This window comes from Toxotes jaculatrix, chromosome 8, assembly GCF_017976425.1.
Source record: "Toxotes jaculatrix isolate fToxJac2 chromosome 8, fToxJac2.pri, whole genome shotgun sequence".
Lineage (NCBI taxonomy): Eukaryota > Metazoa > Chordata > Actinopteri > Toxotidae > Toxotes > Toxotes jaculatrix.
In genome coordinates this window covers 14,066,038-14,081,586 of record NC_054401.1, presented here as the reverse complement: position 1 = coordinate 14,081,586, position 15,549 = coordinate 14,066,038, and the positions used below count along the sequence as shown (strand labels likewise).

The window sequence follows — 15,549 nt, the reverse complement described above, 5'->3', positions numbered from 1 at the left end:
ACTAATCTTATTCTCCCCGCATTGCGAGAGATACAAATTGAACTTTTTCACATTTAGCTGTCCAGCAAACTTCAAGGTAATATGAAATTGATAAATCTAAAACAAATTAAACAATTTCAGCTTTTTGAACCTTTACAAAAAATTGAAAAAGCTGCAGCTTAGGAGAAGGAAGGTAGCTTATAAGACAGAATTCTGGGAATTGAAAAGTCCAAGTCCAAGGTCTGGGAACTCAATTTTAATTAGGCTACATAATTAATAATGAATTAATTCAGATATTCATCTCTGTATCAGAACTGCAAGAAGCCACAGGGAGTAAGTGAGAGTCGGGGGCATGATGTCCATCCACAACTCCTAGGTATGGAGAAGTAATACAAGAATTGCGTTTGGACAATCAACACCAGACTCCCTGTCAAACTTGGGAAGAACATCAATAGCATCTCTTAGCCCACAGAGGAAAACCTGTAGTGGATGAATGGTTTCGTAAAATATTATATATTAATTAAAACAAGTGCAGAAATATCTATCATAAAATGTACTGAACATTTTAAAGCTTTCTTTCAAGTAGTTGCTGTTTGTTAGGAAGAAGAAAAACAAATGAACTGTCAAAGCAAACCAGGCTACACACTCAAAAATTCAAGAGTAACTCAAGAATACTAAATGTTTCTTCCACTAAATGGTTTTTAAAATTTACATGTTCTTCCTCTGCTAGTTCCCTTTATTTCTCATCTATAAACGGGCATATTAGTGATTAACTTGTACCAACAAGTAAAAAGGTAAACTATTTCAATACTTACATTATGCACCATCAATAACAGAGTGATAATAGTCCCAGAGTAGCAGCTATTACCCATGTGTCACTATGCATATGAAATATTAAAGTCTTTAATTTTAACTTTTCTCAATTCATGTAAAGTCCTCTCTCCTCTGCATCCGTCCTCAACCGCTGCTTGTTCAGTTTGCCTGTCCATGTCCCCACTCTATCTCTTCCCCTCTATCCATCTCATTTCATGCAGGAGTGGGGTTACCTAAGAGACTCGGCCTCAATGGAGAGAATCTCTTTTTCTACAATTAACTGTGAAAGTGACAGAAAGGAAAGAAGGGAGGGATCTACGGACGGGTGCAGACTCAGAGAAGAAAAGGAGAGAGAAGAAGGACAGAAGTGTGCATGGCAGGTAGAGAGATGTAAAGTTAAAAACTAAATTTCTCAATCAGTTTCTGAATCAATACCCAAAAACTCTGTTTGCTGACCATAGTTATGGATTAATTTTAGTTGAATGTTTGTAAGCTAAATTTGTTTTGTTTAGTTCCTGCATTTAACACTTTGATTTAGTAAACATGTTCTGTATGATATTTAGAAAGATATCTGAAATGACAAACAAATACGAACAGTAAATTATATGTTTTTATTTTGTGTTTGGTGTAAAATGTTCGCACACCATTAATTGATGGTATAGGTTTCAGTTTTGTGGAACCTTATAGGTGAACTGGGATTAGGCCAAATTAGGCTCTATTACACTGATCCAAGTGAAGGTGAATTATGTTTTTCACCATAATCTCTACAAATGCAGATGGAGTGACAACTGGGTTACTATGGAGAGATGTACACAAAAGGGTGTGGCGTGGGAATGTCCCCAGGGGTCAGGAGTAAGGGTGAAAGGGTCAGAGGTCAGAGCCAGCTGGACAGCACACAAGAGGAGATGAGGGTGAGAAAAGGAGGTGAGGGGGTTGTCCAGGGACTGAACTGACTGGACCCAATGGGACATTAACATTGAACTGATGGGAGGCTCACTGACCAATGCCTTTTCAGGGAGAAACTAAGCTATGACACACTCATGTGTAATGGTCCGTGGTAATTGACAAGTGACAAGGCCCTCATTGGGGATGCAAAAGCAGTTATCTGAATGTAGCACTGGATTACAGGCTATACGTACCAGTATTTAGTGGTTATATGGGATTATTTAATTCAATGATGCAAACATACTCACATCTATCACATATATAGCTGCCATAAAGAGTTTTCTTACACCTGGATAATATTTAAAATGATGAAAAAATATTATGGTCTCTTCTTTTCAGACAGGAATTATAGGTACATATTAGGATGTAGACACGTGTAATTTTATTATCAGTTTGTGGTTTAAGGACTCATTTCAGTATGCACACAATATCACCACTTTTTTTCCAATACTGTTACACAATACTGTTAAGCATATTTCCTGTGTTGGTTCCATGGAACAGCCCGTCTGATAACAGTGAAAACACAATCTTTTCACAGTTGCATTTATGTGTCATACAGTTTGAGATTGATGAAATGCAGTTTTCATGGCTGAAAAGGTATCAGTTCCACTTCCCATGATTGTAGATGCTCAGTGTCCCTCAAGGGTGCAGACAGGAAGGTGAGTGTCTGTGAGCTGTGTCTTCCATGTGGCTGCTAGTGAAGGTCAGGTCAGTGAGGGCAGCAGGCAGTCTGGATCAGGAACATTCTCTGGTGGTCTAAAAAAGACAATCTTGGGGCCCACTCCAGGGGGGTCAACATGCAAATAGTAACCCCTGAGTGAAAGGCATAGAGCAGATCAGTGTTCTCACATTATTCTTGCTGCCCATGACTGTGAATGTGCACACCTACACACCACATGAGGTTTTCATATTCAATGAAATGCAGTCTCAACAATAGAGAAGGCAGCTGTATTTTAAACAAAGGTAAAAGTATGACGTCATAAGTGAACGTTAAAATGATGTCTTGGCTGAAATCCATCAAAATCTGCTGGCTTAGAGTTACAATTGTCAAAAACCTGGTTCTGAATGTTAAATCAACCACTGCAAAAATATAACCAGCACAATAACCAGTGTTATTTCTTCATACAGCATGATTAAAATTGCAGCATCTTTGTCATCTGAAGTATCACTGGCCCTCGACACTCATCCAGCACACGCATAGCAGATGAAATTCAGTTTTTCTGTCTCAGGCAAGCCTACCCACTGCTGCCTCCCAGTGGCCTCAATGGCACCTGTAACACCACAGTCGTATTTCCCCTCAGATCCTTGTCCGAGGGCCCAGTTCTGGTAACAGCCAGTAGTTGACCTGGTCCAGAACCAAAAATTAAACTTGCAGGTGTAGCGCAGGCCGAGCCAAACGTATTGTGAAGTGGCATTCTTCACCTTTTCAGCCACTTTGTCTTGAATTTCTTTGGTAGTAATATGGACAAGGTCGATATAGTGCTCTCTGCAGTAACTCATAGCTTCAATCCATGTCATGTTCTGCTGGATGAGTATCAGATTTCCTTTAGGAAGACAACAGAAATAGAAACAGTATTTAATTCCACAATGCATACATTGATGCAAAATGTACACTTACGCACATTAACGTATTAAACATACCTGAAGGCAAACTTTGAGTGTTTTCAGTGGACATTAGGGTTGAAAGCTGTGTTGTGTTTTGGGCTGAGGTCCCCACTAGTGTTGTTGATGCAAAAATACCATCTGTGGTTACTTGCACATTAGTTGAGGGAGGTAGCTCTGTTGCTGTCGAAGTTGACATTTCTGTAGTTGCATTGTTGAGCTCAGTGCTTGAGGCACTGTGTACAACATCTGTGGTATTTGTTGCTGTGAGTTCAGCAGGAGTTGTTTCTTCTTCAGTGGTAACATTAGTGTTGTTTGGTTGTTTGGTAGAAGCAACCACAGTAAAATTAAATGTTATTCCAATCTCTTGAGGTGAAATACTTTGAAGAGTTGTGATATTTGTTGGTAGCTGATCTATTGTAAAGGTCTCTTGTGTACTTGTCTGACTGGTGGTTGTTGAAATTGTTTTCTTTGCTGTAAGAGTCAGAATTGAATTAATAGACACTGAGGGGAAGGCAGTGATGTGTGTAATTTAAACTTAGAACTTAAAACAAATTTTACACCATCACTTTGCTAACATAGAGAGCACGTAAAGGAAAGAACACTAACTTACCCCCACGACAAACAAAGTTGCGTTTGCCGCCGCATTTCAGGTCATTCCACTGCCCTTTATCTTTGAATATAGCAGCAGCACAATCCTGATCTTCAAGGTAGTTTGGTTGAAAGGGTTTCCAGTAACGGAATGATGAGTTGCTCCCATCCGACCACTTCCAAGGATCTTTAAAGAGGCCAATCCACACATTTTGTGACACAGACACATTCTGTACTGCCTCATTCTCCTCTTCTGAGTGTATGCTGACCAGATCAGATGATAAGCCCCTGCAGTGATTCTGAGCGTCCCTCCATGATTTGGTGTCAGCAACAAAAGCGAGACCACTAGTTTCACCACTGCCTGCAAGTCCCAAAGTTTGATATTTTTGTCACATAAATATAGTGAGGTTCTGTGCCATGTGAAATATATTTTACTGCAATATTGTCATTTTACTTACCACGACAAACAAAACTTCTTTTAGTTCCACAGTCACTTTCAAACCACTCGCCATGTTGATCCATTGCTACACATGCATCTTGATTCTTTGTTTGTGGTTCTCCTGCCTTCCAGTTTAAAAAATCCACTTTTTGATCAGGCCAAGACCAGTGCCACATCCACACATCTCCAGCCTCCAGTCCTATCCAGGCTCTGGCAGTGGAAGTTGAAACTAAAGTTATCAAATTATTCATTTCTGCTGAGTTGTGAACTGTTGCTAAATCAGTGTACATCTCTCTGCAGTAGCTCTTTGCTTCTTCATAGGTCTTTGAAAGATCAATAAGGTGAAAGTCTGAAGATCCCACTGTGAAGGAGCAAACCCCTGCGGAATTACAGGTAGTATGTTTAGTCACAACTCTCTGAACACCATCAATAACAATGATAAAAATGTTCTTGTACCCACTGATAATTTCTAACCGGTCTACATGCACCTATATCCAACTACATGTATGCATTTACATTATACAATACCCACAAATGTGAAATCAGAAAACAAGTACAAACCTGAGATAAAAATAAGATACAGAATTTGTCTCCTTTTCATCACAAAACTGTTTTCAGTCATAATCATATTGTATAGCAAAACAAAAAGCAAAAAACATAAAAAGTAAGAAAAGTATATATAAGTTAATATAATGTTCTGCTATGAACAGGTGCTGGTCATAACATAACAGCTGTGAGCAGCACAGCGTTCGTAGTAAGAATGCCACTTGGCTTGTTAAGAGACACCTCCTCAGGAGCAACTATAGACAAAGCAGTTTTTCAAGTTTTGTTTTGTCTTGTACACCCTGTACTATACATGGTTTTCTGGTTTTGCTAATATGAAAAAATGTGAAAACAGCTACACCTGACATGAAATTCAAAGATCACAAGTGGACAGCTTTTCTAAGTCTGCTGACAAATGAATGATCTACAATTTTGTCATTATTTGGCAATGTCAGCAGATTGCAATGAAAATTTGTCTTAGACATCTTGTCCATCAGTGACGTGGTTGGTCATGACTGAAGATAAGCATGTCTTTTTTTGCTAACCCTATATGGAAGGTAAATGCAGCATAACAAATGCTTTGGCTTACAAAATATCTTATCTGTATGGATAATGGTTCAGTCTCTGGCTCCATCTAAGTGTCCATGATCATGACAATGAGAAACCTGCCCTGCCCAGATTTATTTGTGTGGGAAAAGGGAATTATTAAATTGTTAAAATCATTAATTCAAATCAAATGTTTGAATGAAAAACAGAACAAATCAATCAATCTGAAAAAGAAAAAAAACAGCATTGTGATATTTGGATGGATGTTGGACCCTGTATACTGGAAAATGTTATGTTTCTGCCTGCATCTAACTTAGGGAAGCTCTTGTCTGTTTTTCCATTTTCTTAAGAACTGCTTTTTAACTTGGTTACCAAAGGAGTACTTTAAATTCAACCATATGAAAAGAAAAAAAAGTTGCTGCTAAAAGGAAATTGCAGGTCACTTTTATGTCCAAGGACTAAAAATTAATGCAACTAATTATAACTCTTACAAAAGTGCAACTCATTCTTCCCCCTGGAGAACAAGGGAGCTTTAAGAAGAGTTTTCAAACAGAACATTGTGTTAAATATTTTAGATAGTGGAAAATATTACTGAGCAACTAGAGCAAGAACATGTTGTGCAATACTTTATGTGCCCCTCCTGTCAAAGGCAAAAACATTCCAGCTCTTTTTGTAGGTGTGGCTATCCAAAAAATTGCTCAGATTAGATCAACTGTGCCATAAATAGGATACCACATAACCACACATCATTTCTGTTTGAATCTATGCAAATTTACCATATTATACTTTAAATTTAGTTTACCACTACACTACATGACCAGAATTACATGTGTCCATTTTCCCCTTGTAGAGTACCTTCAGGATATACATGCAGATTTATTGTGTGTCATTTTCCATTACTCAGTCTTGAATGCATCAGTAATACCCAGTTGTTACAGTGTGAACAGTTTGATGTTGTGTGTGAATGTGCACTGTTTTTAGAAGGCTATTTACTCAATCTCTGAACAATGGGCTATATGATGGATTTTTTTTTAACAAACCAGAAACTGTAATACCATGACTTAAATGGAAATCTTTCTTAAAAGTATGAGTACCAAAATAAGTCTGATTAAATAATGCAGCAAGCTGAACATCTATTGCAGGAGTGTCATATGACAGTGCTGTTATGGGTGGTCCCATGAGACATTTTGGCTCGAGGGATGCTGGCACCGAGCCACAATGGCCTGTAAACAACAACAGCGTCAAGTTGAAGTAAACTGGACGTGAGTTGTCGGCCTGTTGTCTGGCGCTAGTCTGATCACAACAAGTACAGTGAAGTGGTTTTCAACAATGCGTCGACGGTGTGTCTGGTAAGTAATTCCAACATTCAAACGACCATCAGCTCTTTTGTCAACAACTGCTTCTCCAGACTATCACTGTGAGCCGTGCATTAGGCTACTGTTCGCTGTATTAGCTAAGTTAGCCGCATTTACAGCGAACAAGCTAATATTTGCCACCTAGAGAACATCGCGCTGGCTGTGCGGATTTACTGAAGTGGCTCGATCACTGTCGAGTTATAAACGTCCACTTCTTCGATGACTAACTGGGTATGTCTATATTTTAGTTTTACGAAAGGCTACAGTATGCAGTATCATTCAGACGTATGGCAACCAAATGCTAATGTTAGCTAATGTTTCCTAGCCAGTCTTTCGAACGTTAATGGATTTGCAGTTAGCTAACTAGCTAACGATAAAAGCAAGCGTGGGGCTTTATTTATGTGTTATGGCCAGCAATCTATTCTACATATGTTGATTTATGTAAATACTCATGGAGACTGGATCTTCTGTTTGCGGTTAGCATTTATTCAATGTTGTTGTTCACGGAGTAACGTTAATGTAGACGTTACTGCGTATCGTTAGCAACATTTAGCAAACGTGTAACGTTATTGCGATGAAAACGGAAGCCAGCTAGCGTTAACAAACATCTACTAATGAAGGTTAATGTTTCTTTATGGTTTTCTCAGTTTGAACAAAGATTCTCACAAAAAAGACACAAAACGTTGTCAACTCTCAGTGCCTTTTTTCCGTTTAATTTGACCTATCGCATTATGGCAATTGGCGGACGTCGTAAAACAACTTGGATTTTGTGCTTCAGGTCGGCTAATACATGGTGTGGTTCCAGACCTTTTCGCCCATCAAATCATGTGTCGCGTTTATTTTGGGGTTTCAGTTTAATGGATAGTCTTGCTAACTTTAACTATTGGACAATTTGATAGTTTCCGTCACTGTGTCCTGCAGCCATGTCTGCAGCCAACTATTATTGCCTTGGTTGATAGAATGGTCGCTAAAATGTAAGCAAAGAGTGGAAAAATTTCATCTCAGTTTATGAAAGTACAAGTTGATGTCTTCAAAGCCCAAAGATATTCCATTTTTTGTTGTGGAAAACCGAGTAAAGCAGCAAATCCTCTCATTTGGGAGGGTAGAACCAGTGGAGGTTTGTCAGCTTTGGGTGAAAAAAAAAGTATCAAACTAGCTGACAAATGATCAACACTCAGTAATTGTCTCCAGCTGTACTTATCACATGCACTTACAGCCAGTTACAGTTAAAAATATGATGGATCACAAAACTTAATATATCCAATGATATTCTTTTATGCCACCCTCAGATTGATATCCTTCAGACGGGACATCATCCTCTTCGCTGGGTTGCTTATTTGCCATGTCCTCACAGCAGCCCAACAGTTCAGCCTCCAACAGCCCCACCAACATCTTGGGTTCTCCTTTCTCAGTCATCAGTCCCTCACTTAACTCCCCCGTGGTCTCACCCTCGCTGGGATTTGGACCCATCAGCAACAGTCAGGTATTTGAAAGCTATTAGAGTTTACGAACTGATGTCATGGTGCACTTAATTTTTGCGTTGAAGAGATAAATCTCTTTTAACTGAAGGTTACTGGTGTTTACAAGGGGCAGAGGCTATACATGTTAGTTTATGGTCCACAGTTATATCATTTCTTGCAATTTATACAGCAAGTAGGGCTTTGGATATTACTAGTTGCCAGAAGCTTTTTTTTTTTAATCAATATTGAAAAAGGTGATTATTTAGTCAACTAACAAAAAAAATATCAGTGTTGTCACTGCATACAATTAACCAGTGGCATTACACTATTTAAATTTTTTACTTGGTTGCACTGTGTATCTAGATCTCTTCCTCAGCACCCATATCAGGGATGCACTCGATCAGCAGCTCAGAGGATATCAAGCCTCCATTTGGACTGAGGCCCATGCCAGCTCACAGCCCTGGAATAATGTTGTCTCAGAAACGTCTGTGTGTCATCTGTGGAGACCGCTCTTCTGGTGAGTGAGTGCACTAAGAGCAGGATTAGCAGAAACAAAACATTAGCTGGAGACTGATTTATTCCATAGCAGTTTAAGTGTGGATAATCTCGGACTGTCAGATGTTTCTGCCTGTGTTTCCTCAACAATTTATCTATTTTTTTTTTTTTTTTTTTTTGGTTACATCTGCAATTTACAGGCAAACACTATGGAGTGTACAGCTGTGAGGGTTGCAAAGGTTTCTTCAAACGAACTGTGCGCAAAGACCTGAGCTACACCTGCAGGGATAACAAAGAGTGCCTGGTTGACAAACGCCAGCGCAATCGCTGCCAGTACTGCCGCTACCAGAAGTGCCTAGCCATGGGCATGAAGAGGGAAGGTATGCAAGAAACAGGGTTGTCAGAGGTTTAAATTCAAAATGAGAGCCTGTTTGCTTTGTTGTGAGCTATCTTACATGCAAGCACACAAAGGGGTCACTTATTAGAACCTTCAACAACCAAGAGTTAGATATTTATTTTTAGAATGATTTAAAGCCAGTCAATTAGATTTCTTAGAATAATACCTTGTGCCAAAGGAAGCCCAGTTAAATTGATTAAGCAATATTGGATTAGTCTAGTGTTTCTGGCATAGGTGAGGGTGGATGCTTCATTAGACCAGCTAAAAGGTAGAGCAGGGTATATTGGGGCTGGTTTATATAACTAAACCCTCTCCATGTCTTCCCTTCACTTTCTCCTATTCTACTCTTTCTCCATCTTTCAATAGTGATCAAACATGTAAAGTGGATAAAAGAAGATGGAAAAGATGAGGGATGGATGAGTATGGAATTAAAGTGTTAAAGATACTGTTGTATTTAAATGTTACTTTGAGAAATAGCTTGTTGTGTTAGACATGAAAAATTGTTTACTGGGGGATTTGTGGGTGAAATTTTACCCAGAAATGATGGCAAGCGTGGATATCTTTAATACGTTGCCTTATGTTGATAGACTTCTTTATAAAATAAGCAGTCAGTCAGTTGTAGTCCAGATTTAAAATCCGATAGTGTGGACTGGTGTTGAAGCAGCAGAGAAAATAATGGATCACATTCTACTGAAGGCCTCATTTAGCTGCAGATTTAGTGTCTCTGTTTCACCACCAGGTAAACGACCTTCCCCACTTTCTTGCAGCTGCACTTTTGTCGGAATGTCTGATCCGCCAGTAAGATGGGTAGATTATGTTATGTTGTCAGCATTTTCAAAGAGATCCTGAGATCCTGTTTTTTTTTATTAATTTGGGTTTTGTTTTTTTCCGTTTGTTTAGTTTAGTTTTGTTTTCCTGATTTGTTGGATGGAAGTTGGAATATATGGTAATCCCTTTTTGGATTCAGTGTCCTTTTGAGTTGCTGTAGACAACATAGACTCAATTGTTCATTGCTGTTCAGTTTTAACAAACTTCACATGCTAGTCTCTAGGCTCCTCAGTTGTCGTCAAGGTGATTTGTGTTGGTTAGCACAGCATCTCTCTGGAGTAATGCTGCCATTTCAGCAGGATTGGGAAAAATGATAGATTTTTAGATGCATTTTGCTCTGTCTTTAACAATTTAGTAGTCTATTGTAAAAACATTTAGCTAATGCGTGTAAACTAACTTGAGGGCATGTTGATAACAAACTTCCAAAACAAAAGTTCATGGACTTCTGTTGATAATGGAAGTAAATTCTTCAGTTTTGTCATGATGGATGGTAATACTGGGGAGCATGCAGTAGAAAAAGTATGGAAATCAAGAATTGATATGTACACTGATACATTGAGAAACATTTAATAGTAAGCTTCTTAGGACCCTGAACTGAAATCAGATCTTCAGGAATGCACAGTAGGCATTTCCAGCCCCACACTTCAGTCACAGTTGACGGAATTCTGAACTGAATATAATGCTTTTTTGACATTACTGATTTGACAACATTTTTGTCATTACAGCACTGAATTTGAAATAGGACTCGTCATTGTTCAGTGTTAACCATCATCTTATACCCTTTCTCCCCCCCCCACCGCTGTTTCCCTATGTTTTGTCTGATGTAGCGGTCCAGGAAGAGCGCCAGAGGAACCGAGAGCGTGAAGGAGAGCTGGAGTTCAGTGTTGGAGTGAATGAGGAGATGCCTGTGGAGAAGATCCTGGAGGCAGAGACAGCAGTGGAGCAGAAGACTGAGCTTCATTCTGATGGAGGCTCTGCAGGCAACTCTGTGAGTGGCTGGAACAAGGAAGTCAATAGATTTATAACTGTCAGTCATCTGTTTTTCATGGCACCACAATGAGTTTAGGCTCAATTTTCGAAGATAACTTGATTAAACATGTGCTTTCAATTTGTAATTACTGGAAGCATTGGGTGTGGATATATAACAAAGTAATCATGTTGTTGTATTGTGTGGTTTCAGCCCCATGATGCAGTTACCAACATCTGTCAGACTGCAGACAAACAGTTGTTTGCTTTGGTGGAGTGGGCTAAAAGAATCCCTCATTTCTCTGAACTGCCCCTTGATGACCAGGTCATCCTTCTGCGTGCAGGTATGATCGAGCACCTACAGTCATGAATGGAATCATCCTGCTGGGACTGTGCTCTTGAAATCAACACAAACAACACAGAGATCAGATCCACATTATTTCTGTGCAAGTTTAGAAGTGGTGGTTGCAGTATTACAAAGTAGACTTCTGAAAGAACATCAAGGCCAGTGACATTTTCTGTGTGAAGCTGAATTATACAATAACACTGCTTTTTAAGACAGTACTGTGCTGAACTGCTAGATTAATTTTATTTGCACCCTAAACAGTAAAATTAAGCACAAAGATTTGGACACTAGAACACAGAGATATTTGTAAAACAAATTTGCAAGTAAGTTTGTACCTTTTGCCGCCTTTCACATCAAATCTTGGATAGAAACGAACTACAAAGCAACTTGAAAAACATAATTGAAAACCCTAAATTTTGGTAATATTGTACCTTATTATTGGAGTTTGTGCTTGCATCGATTCTATCAAAGCTAAGAATGTATTAATGAATGTATTGTGAATGCACAATAAAACATATTTGAAGATGGCTCTCAAGAATTGAGGAAGAATCGAGGAGGAAGAACAACCACTTTGGTAGACATGCTGACAAAGTGGCCTGATGGGAAGATACTGTTACAGTCACTGTTGCTAGGACCCTGTTATTATGTGTTTGCCAATGTCCCAAGTGTTTTTTTTTGGCCAAAGGGACAGCTGGAAATGATCATTTTTGTTTAACTTCAAGTGTGCTGCACTGACACGCTGTGTCAGGACCCAATAGAAGTTCAAAGGGAACTGGTAGGTAGGTTGCAAGGGCTTGCAATGGTGTGTGGGTGCAGCCTGATGTGTCAGGGACACACAGTTCCTCTGAGATCAAAAGAGTGTTTTCTAGAATTGGTTTCAACATGAGAAAGATATTTTGATGTTTCCCTTAAAAAACCTGTGAAAAGGAGTATTTTCACCTTAAGAACTATTAAAATGTTTTTCACTTCTCTCATGACTCAGCAGTTTTTGTTTTTCATTTGTCAGGGTGGAATGAGCTCCTCATTGCCTCGTTCTCCCATCGCTCCATTGCTTTGAAGGATGGAGTTCTCCTGGCCTCTGAGCTGCAGCGCGACAGTGCACACAGTGCCGGAGTTGGAGCCATTTTTGACAGGTAAACCACATGGAAGCAAAACATTTCCAGCAAGCTTAAATTTAAATTGCAACTAACTGTAATGCCTTTATCTGACGTTTTACATATGTGCATTATCTGCATAAAAACAATTTTTATTTAAAACAGGGAGAGTGTGCAGAGCGCAGAGGTCGGTGCCATATTTGACAGGTAATTTTATGCTTCTGTAATATTAATTAAATTTTTAAATTATTAACAATGTCTTTGAGTCAGTAAAATGAGTGCAAGTCTTATTGTGCTCTTTGTATTTTACACCCTTAAACCTTTTTCCAAAATCTTCGCATCATTTGTCATTATTTAGGGTTCTTACCGAGCTTGTCAATAAAATGAGAGATATGCAAATGGACAAAACAGAACTGGGCTGCCTCCGAGCCATCGTCCTCTTCAACCCAGGTACTTGACAGCGCAAGACACTGCTGATACCTAAATAAGATTTAAAAACAAAGTAGGGTGTGTCATTTAGTGTCTAGCCCCTAATTAAAATATTTTCTGTTTCCCTGCAGATGCTAAAGGGCTCTCCAACACCAGTGAGGTGGAGCTCCTGAGAGAAAAAGTCTATGCATCATTGGAAGCCTACTGCAAACAGAAATACCCAGAGCAGCAGGGAAGGTAAATATCTTCAGCGACGACCAACCTTGCATTGTTTTATTTACTCTACTGCCTCTGTTTTGCAGTGTAAAATGTCAAAGGTAAACATCACTGGTGCATTGTTTACCTTGTCAAACTAAACAATACCCTCTTTCCTCCCTGCAGGTTTGCTAAGCTCCTTCTTCGACTGCCAGCACTGCGATCCATTGGCTTGAAGTGCTTGGAGCATCTCTTCTTCTTCAAGCTGATCGGTGACACACCTATTGACACTTTCCTCATGGAAATGCTTGAAGCTCCCCATCAGTTGTCTTAGATAGGAAATGTGTACTGTGGTTAGGTTCAGATAGCTGAAGTCTGGGAAGCTGGAGTGGGACTGGAGTGGCACTTTAAGTTCTTTGAAGATTTGTCAATTTGTCTCACTGCTGTCTGGGTTACACTTTTTTTTAGTGCAGCACAGATTTGCTCTTTAGACCAAACCCAAGGCTTGGCATGATCTACAAGCTGGTGCTATATGTTGAAATAACTTCATGAGTAACTATGGTTTAGAAAAAAAAAAGTATTTTTAAATGTAAACATTTACATATTTCCCTCACAGGAATAGCTATAATTTGGGTACACATTTTTATATAAGCTTTTTAGACACCTCAAACATTAAGCTTCAGTTGTTTCTCCAGCTGAACTGATCCCTAAACCCTGTTTTTAAAAAGTAAGGCAACCTGAATTGTGAGTATGCATTAAGGACGTAGTCTTCTTTTAAGAATTTTTCTAATTCAGACCAGACCTAAAAGTGTGTTATTTTACCAAACATTCACCGGTAACTGTGTCCAAAAGCAGCTCTGAGTTTATTTGTAAACATCGCAGAATAGAAAATCCCAACCGTGACAGTTTTAACCACCATAGACAACAAGTCAGTGGTTAAAACTGTCAGGTCGGACTTGTCTGCGTTGATCGAGGATCAGTTTTTTGTCTGGTAATATACAGGTTGTGTTGTTTACTTCTTGTTTTCTGCCATTTTATAAATCTTATCACTTTGTGGTGGAACGATTAGGCTGCACTGCACTGCACACTATTGCTATTATGTACTATTTCTAAAACGTAGGTTTAATAAACACCTGGCCTCCAAAATGGTCAGGTGTTTGTCTTTTGGTGCTATTTCAGAGAAAATTTGACATTTTTGGTGCAGATGCACACCAAACCACAAACCTAAGAAAATATGCAAAACTGAAAATCCCTTAGTTAATCTTTGTTAAAAATGTAGCAATATAAAATGTAAAACGCATAAAAGCTTTCTGCCTGTCAGTCATTCAGGGGGTTTACAAAGTAAATCATGTCTGGTGGAAAGGGAATACTCCATTTTGTAATTTATACAATTCTAAGGTACTGTGCAAAAATAATTTTTCAGGGACAATGTATATTGATAAATTTGAATTATGATCAGGAGATACAAATTATTTAATTCTTATGTGCCCTTGTTTTTAGTTTTCAGCTAGTATAAAGCAGAACGTGTCTTGGGTTGCACTGGATTTGCTGAGACTGTTTCAGCTAATTTCTTTTTTCCTTTTTTTTGATGCTCAGTTGTATTTCCTACTTTTCCCCCTTTTTAGGTAGCTGTCTTGTTCATTGTAATGTCTTTGCAATTTATTAAAAGCAAACCATAATCACATTTTGATCCATAACACCTGTGGACATAGGAATTTTAAGCAAGACCAAATGAGGTCTGTATGACAGCCATGTGTGAACACCAGATGAGCTGTATTGGTAAGCCTGTCATTGACCTCTGTATGCTCTTGAACATAAAGTGACTTGAAGCATGGGTTGTGTGGACTAAAAATAAAGAGGCTTATGTTTTTTCTCCTTTTTTTTTTTTTTGGTTTTCTTTTTCTTCCCCAAAAGCGTCGAATGTGACATTTACTTGTTGAAGGAAGAAACTAGGGATGCACCGATCCACATTTTTTCACTTCCAATCCGATCCCGATGCCTGAATTTGGATATCTGCCGATACCAATACTATTCCAATACCAAAGCTCTGTTTAATATTATTAGGGCCCGAGCACGAAATTTGTGCGAAGCCCTATTATAACTGAAGGGATTATTATTATTCTCCTCTTTTATTTTTTTCCGCCGCTTTGTTGGCTAATTTGACCCTCTGAACGTGCTCAAAAAGTTATCAAACTTTGCCCAAAATTGTCCCCTGACCTCACCAGCACACAGGAAATGGATGTATTTGTGGCTGTATCTCACACATACTTCATCCAATGTGGATGAAAAAAATCAGGCATGAAAAGTATGTGATTCCGAACAGATTGATATGCTAATATGATGATATTGTCACAGGGCCACCTAATGGCAGTGGTTCATTTTTTTCTTTAATTAACTCCTCCTAGGAAAATCATGGGATGGAGCTGAAATCTTATGTTGCTCTTAAGACATTATTGTCCAAAGTGATCAAAAGCTTTTCTTAGGCCAGAAAAAAAGACTTTTTTTGAGCTGATTTTGACGCCTTAC

The 15,549-nt window shown here is 38.8% G+C and overlaps 2 protein-coding genes across 5 annotated transcripts; one reads left to right on the top strand and one right to left on the bottom strand.

The window, feature by feature from the left end:
* Positions 1 to 2,096: 2,096 nt before the first annotated feature.
* LOC121186538 (macrophage mannose receptor 1) lies at positions 2,097 to 5,114 on the bottom strand. Of its 2 annotated transcripts, XM_041045303.1 has the most exons (5): positions 4,931 to 5,114; positions 4,389 to 4,748; positions 3,953 to 4,291; positions 3,379 to 3,813; positions 2,097 to 3,281 (listed from the first exon to the last, which is right to left on the bottom strand). In XM_041045303.1, exons 1-5 carry the CDS (start codon positions 4,995 to 4,997, stop codon positions 2,920 to 2,922), a joined length of 1,563 nt encoding a protein of 520 aa, XP_040901237.1. In that variant the 5' UTR covers positions 4,998 to 5,114; the 3' UTR covers positions 2,097 to 2,919. The 2 variants fall into 2 exon arrangements, with proteins under 2 accessions (XP_040901237.1, XP_040901238.1); XM_041045304.1 differs by lacking the exon at positions 3,379 to 3,813.
* A 1,536-nt stretch (positions 5,115 to 6,650) lies between these two features.
* On the top strand, positions 6,651 to 14,898 carry rxrbb (retinoid x receptor, beta b). 3 transcript variants are annotated; one of them, XM_041045306.1, is made up of 12 exons: positions 6,651 to 6,807; positions 8,103 to 8,296; positions 8,637 to 8,790; positions 8,969 to 9,148; positions 9,532 to 9,585; positions 10,821 to 10,981; positions 11,174 to 11,303; positions 12,312 to 12,438; positions 12,565 to 12,606; positions 12,758 to 12,849; positions 12,960 to 13,065; positions 13,210 to 14,898. In XM_041045306.1, exons 2-12 carry the CDS (start codon positions 8,156 to 8,158, stop codon positions 13,355 to 13,357), a joined length of 1,335 nt encoding a protein of 444 aa, XP_040901240.1. In that variant the 5' UTR covers positions 6,651 to 6,807; positions 8,103 to 8,155; the 3' UTR covers positions 13,358 to 14,898. The 3 variants fall into 3 exon arrangements, with proteins under 3 accessions (XP_040901240.1, XP_040901242.1, XP_040901241.1); XM_041045307.1 differs by lacking the exon at positions 6,651 to 6,807 and adding an exon at positions 6,911 to 7,044; XM_041045308.1 differs by lacking the exon at positions 9,532 to 9,585.
* The last annotated feature ends 651 nt before the right edge of the window (positions 14,899 to 15,549 follow it).

Bases quoted from the DNA above. Each gene is read 5' to 3' on its own strand.
- LOC121186538 (XM_041045303.1), bottom strand. From the start codon at position 4,997: ATGATTATGACTGAAAACAGTTTTGTGATGAAAAGGAGACAAATTCTG. The intron at 4,749-4,930 runs GTTTGTACTTGT...GTAATTCCGCAG, and splicing joins GTATCTTATTTTTATCTCAG to GGGTTTGCTCCTTCACAGTG. The intron at 3,814-3,952 runs GTAAGTTAGTGT...TGACTCTTACAG, and splicing joins CAACTTTGTTTGTCGTGGGG to CAAAGAAAACAATTTCAACA.
- rxrbb (XM_041045306.1), top strand. From the start codon at position 8,156: ATGTCCTCACAGCAGCCCAACAGTTCAGCCTCCAACAGCCCCACCAAC. The intron at 9,149-9,531 runs GTATGCAAGAAA...ATCTTTCAATAG, and splicing joins CATGGGCATGAAGAGGGAAG to TGATCAAACATGTAAAGTGG. The intron at 12,607-12,757 runs GTAATTTTATGC...GTCATTATTTAG, and splicing joins GTCGGTGCCATATTTGACAG to GGTTCTTACCGAGCTTGTCA.